At 29.5% G+C, this 5,100-nt stretch overlaps 1 protein-coding gene across 1 annotated transcript; it reads left to right on the top strand.

Annotated features, from left to right (window-relative positions):
- The first annotated feature begins 424 nt into the window (after positions 1-424).
- LOC139809481 (KIF-binding protein-like) lies at positions 425-3,755 on the top strand. Its single transcript, XM_071772391.1, has 3 exons — positions 425-479; positions 561-1,998; positions 3,734-3,755. Exons 1-3 carry the CDS (start codon positions 425-427, stop codon positions 3,753-3,755), a joined length of 1,515 nt encoding a protein of 504 aa, XP_071628492.1.
- Positions 3,756-5,100: the final 1,345 nt, after the last annotated feature.

Here is a 5,100-nt window from a genome sequence, read left to right as displayed (position 1 = left end):
AAAACTTGCGTAATTTTTGTTTTAATATTAACATAAAGTTAAATTGTTAGATTTTATAATAAAAAAAATGTTTATTTTAACGAGCTCATTTAAAAGACCATACTCGACAAATAAATAAATAAATTTGACACCTTGGGTCATTGGGTGAAATCTTATGCCTCTTTCGGAAAACTTATCTATGCTCAACGTCACAATTCGATATTCTATAGGAGAACGCACTAGAGACCCTACATAGAGAAATTTTATTCCTATAAAATATACATTTTCATTGGATATCGGAAGTGTAAACTAATTTTGTGTATAGCACGTGTATGTGGAAATCCCCCATCCAGAATTAGAGAACGCTTGATAAATTTGCAAGTCAGAATACAACAAGTTTATAAATTTATACTAAAAATTTTCTTTATATCAATATTGAGTAATAATGTTCGCGTACTTCAAACAAGTAATGGAAGAAAAACTCGCTATTCTTCAACTCGGTAACGCATACAAATAATTTAGGTAAATACCTAAATGTCCATGTAATGATTTCTAACCATTAATTCTCATTGTTTATACAGAAACGGTACCGGCCGAATCCACTACAAGTATGAATATTAGTAAGAAATTTTTGGGAGTTCTACAATTGTCGTTTGAAGTAAAGTACATGGATGGAGACATTAAACTTCCTAAGAAGAGAAACAAAATAAAAGCGTTAGAGGAGAGGATGAATGTGTTGTATCATAATGTAGTAGTCGATGTTTTAAAGGACCGAAATTTTGATGATCGTGTTGCTTTAGCGGCAGCTCATTACAACATTGGCTTAGAATATGTCACTTCTTTGAATACTGACGATTTAAATACTGCTAAACAGTGTTTTACAAAATGTTTTAAACTGTTAAAGGACAAAATGTTAGACCGTAAAGCTATATTGACATCTATAGGTGCACTTAACGAATTGCATTCAGTTTGTGAGAAAATTGACAAAAAACAGGATAATGTATTCTTAAATACAGCAATGTTCCTATATTACAAGTACGCAAATAAGGATAATTATCCTGATCCCATCCACGTAGCAAATCTTGTTGGTATTAAAGAAAAAGAATCGAATCCTAAAATTATCTTGAACAGTTTGCATCATACAACTTTACAGGACTTAGGCCGTCAATATCTCACTAGATCGCAAGATAAGCACGAATTTGTAATATACATGCATTTAATATTGAACAACCGACTGAGAGACATGACATATGGCAAAATAAAATATGACAACAAATGTCTTGATATAGCTTTAACTTTCTTTGATCTGTCTAGATACTTTCTAGCAAACGATCTGTTCACTGAAGCTAAAAGTCGCATTGCTATTGGAGATTATGTAATAGATAGATTTGTTGAAAATTTGTCGGCAGAGAAAAAAGCTTCTCTTAATTTGAATAAAAGTTTTAATAATGCCTTTGCCGTTAGTGCTAGATCATGGGGTTCCTATGGAGTTTCTCTTTTACGTTTCGGGATGAAAAAATTTTCACAGAATAAAGAAAAATCTTCTGAAATACAAGATGAAATGTCAAAATTAGAGACAAAATCTAAGGAGTCAAATTTAATGATTTCTGACCTACTAGAAAAAAAATTGGAACATATAACTAAGATCACAGAAACATGTATATTGAATCTTGCTGATGCAAAATCGGTTTTCGTAAAAACTTTGAAAGAACTTGAAACAGCGAAGGAATATTTTACTGCAGACACTGACATCGAAAATTATGCGAAGATAACTCTTAAAATTTCGGATACATACAAATATTTAGCAGGTTTTGAAGAACAAAGAGATAAGCAAATAAAACTACATAAACGGCGAGTAGAGTGTTTGGAGGATGCTCGTAAAAAATTTCGCACAACAATTGAGAATGATAGAGAATTACAAATCTACAAACGCATTTGGTACGAAGTGGTGACTTCATGTTCCACGGTTATGGATTTAATGGTCGAAGAAACATATTACGACGAATTATTTGAAGAACTGTCAATGAAAGCTGATCAATATGCGAAAATAATCGCAGAAAATATCAATTTTTATTTAAATACAGTTTAGATTTTTTTTTATGTATTTAGTCCTTACTAATTGTAAGATTTCTTCATTATTTGTGACTACATTAAAAAATATTATTGCATGCATTTCTCTATCGTATGTAAGTTATATAAGAAACATAATATGTGATTAAAAAAATATCTTTCCATTAATTATCTGTATTAAATATGACTGTGAGAGGATAAATAATTCTTGAATGAATCATATTTCTTAACATTTTTATATGATAGACATACGTTAGAAATATAATTCTTACATTTATTATACTCTTATATTTTTATATTTGACAATGATTTACATTTTATAATAATTGACAATAACACACAGAATCATTTAAGATTATATATTACATGTATTATGTATGTTATATACATTATACAACAAATATATTCTTATATAGAAATATATTAATGTATATAATATACATAATGTATATATACATTATGTAGATATATTATATACATATTAATACAGTTCTGTAAGAATATATTTATTATATAGAAATTACATAAGATTATATAAATAGTATAATTTATACATGTATATATGTATATAATCTTAAATAACATAAATTATAGAAATATATAATCTTATTTATAAACAGACAAATTGTAAAAATTATCGATGCGTAGAACTGTGTGAAAAAAATATTAAGCAAAGAATTGAAATTTTTAAGTAATTTACTCTATATTTGCGTATTTAATTTACCTCTCTCAACATTCTCAAAGCGACATACATGTTTGATTCCAAAGTAAAGTACTGCTGGTAACTTGAAAATTTTGCTCTACTGATAGTGTCAAACGGATATTACGTGATTGCAACCGCCGCGCTGCAACGCTCACAGCAGCTCTGGCCAGAAACCCATTATCTTACTTAAGCAATCCCTCTACAGACTACCAGAAATTATGCGAACATCACAAAACGTCAATTTTAATTAAAGTTACAAACAAGAAACAGATATTGAACGTATATATGTACAACAGAGAATATATAATTAAAACTTTCTTAAACGCATGCAAACAATAAGTCGAATATTAGTAAAGCGGATTTTTACCTACACTAACAGAAAGGGAGAGGGTGGGTCTAATATGCCGGTTTTCGGCCCTTTCTGAATTTTATTTTAAAATATCAGAAACGTTTTATTTTTTTATAAAATTTAATAAAATCAGGTGATTTTAGGCTAAACGGACATGTTTTGAAGCCTATCACACAAATTAATATCATTTTTACCATGAATGCTCTTATGCTACTTACATATCTTCTTACACATTGCACTTGTGTAGTGTGTGTGCGCATCCCACTTACGCTGCCGCGTACTACCGAAACCGTTTTCTGGCTAAACTGACGTCAACGGTTGACGCCTGCAGTTAAATACAAAGTTTTTTTTTTCGATCTTCTCACGTTAAACTATATTTTCTTGTAACTCTTTTATATAACACAAATTACCTACCATCAAATAAATATCTACAGTAACTAAAAGATAACTAAACAATTTATTTTAGAAAAATTGTGCTACATGATACATGTTGATACTAAAGAATACGAAATATTTAATTGTTTTACATCAAGATGTAACATATCACAAATCAACACACACAAATGTAAGAAAATTATATGCAGGTGGCATAAGACCGTTGATAGTGAAAATGGTATTAATTGGTGTTACAGGGTTCGAAACATGTCCGTTTAGCCTAAAATCACCTAATTTCAATAATTCTTATAAAAATAAAACGTTTCTGACATTTTAAAATAAAATTCAGAGACGGCGTTATGGACCCTCCCCCCTTTTTTAATTCTCTCACTGTTAGATAGAAAGTTTCATCTGTTTAGTTTGTGTTTTATATATGAGCGATTCCACGTTAAATCGGACAAGATTTGACCTCGTATTTTTTAAATTGATTAAAACTTTTTTTACATGAAATATAAATAAAATAAGCAAACAGGTATTTTTTTGTTTGTCCAACAAAATTTTTTTACAAAAGTTATAAACAATACAATTTTCGTCAAAAATGTCGTCTACTTTACGAATTAATATTTCTGGTTATATTTTGTCGTAGAGAAATCTTCAGAAAAGCATTTTAAAGCTAAGAAGACAATCTTTGAGAAAAATAAGTTTAAGTTACAAGAAATTGCAAATTCCAATTGTTATAAGCAATTGAAAATTTTAATTAATTTTTTCACATTTCGCGTGCGCTATTTAGCTTTAACTTTATGCTATTACTATACACTATTAACTTCTTGATACACACAACTGTCAAAATATACGATTACACTTGCAAATGAAGTAATCGCAGCGAGAGAATCCGCATCGCGGAAAAGCAACAATAAACTTCGACAGATTCGAGTATCGACTTTACATCTCTTTTTTAGATATGGATCTTATCTCTACTTGTTCCTTCTGAGATTTCCTCTATATCGACTGAAAATTAGAGTTTATCTTACAGTATTAATAGGTATATTAAGTATTATTTAGTGAATATGAAATATTCGACTTCCAGTTAAACTGATATTTTTTGCGATGCTATCAATTTTCTTATCAACACAGGAGGGTTTTCAAATAGTTAGTAATAAGTAAAACAATTGAATTATTGACGTCAATCTAAGTAATTAAAGTAATCTGAATATTTTTATTTATAAGATAAAGCAGGACGGCATTAAATCCGAAAATTTTGATACGTGTTCAAATATCGCTACTGTATTCGAACAGGCCCTAATATCCAATTTTTCAGCATTTTTTAATATTGTTCATACGCTGTAAATTGCATCGCTGCGTATGGCACAGTCTGATCATTTAAACGAAATTACCTTTATACAAAGTAGAGAAATTTTCGCGTCAAATAATTTTCCTGAAACTCGAGAAAACAACTGCAAATTTTTACGTACTTATTCATATACGTCGCGTACAAATACTTTATTGTATTATTTGCATCTATTATTGACAAAAGAGTTTACATTTTCACCTCAATGTTTGTAGTGCTCGTGCTGTGCTTGCAATAAAATTTTAATCCTGTCCAATGATCCCACGGCCGTTGCAT

The sequence above is a fragment of the Temnothorax longispinosus genome, chromosome 3 (genome assembly GCF_030848805.1).
Source record: "Temnothorax longispinosus isolate EJ_2023e chromosome 3, Tlon_JGU_v1, whole genome shotgun sequence".
NCBI lineage: Eukaryota > Metazoa > Arthropoda > Insecta > Hymenoptera > Formicidae > Temnothorax > Temnothorax longispinosus.
The sequence above is the reverse complement of the archived record's forward strand: the minus strand, read 5'-3'. Positions and strand labels throughout refer to the sequence as shown.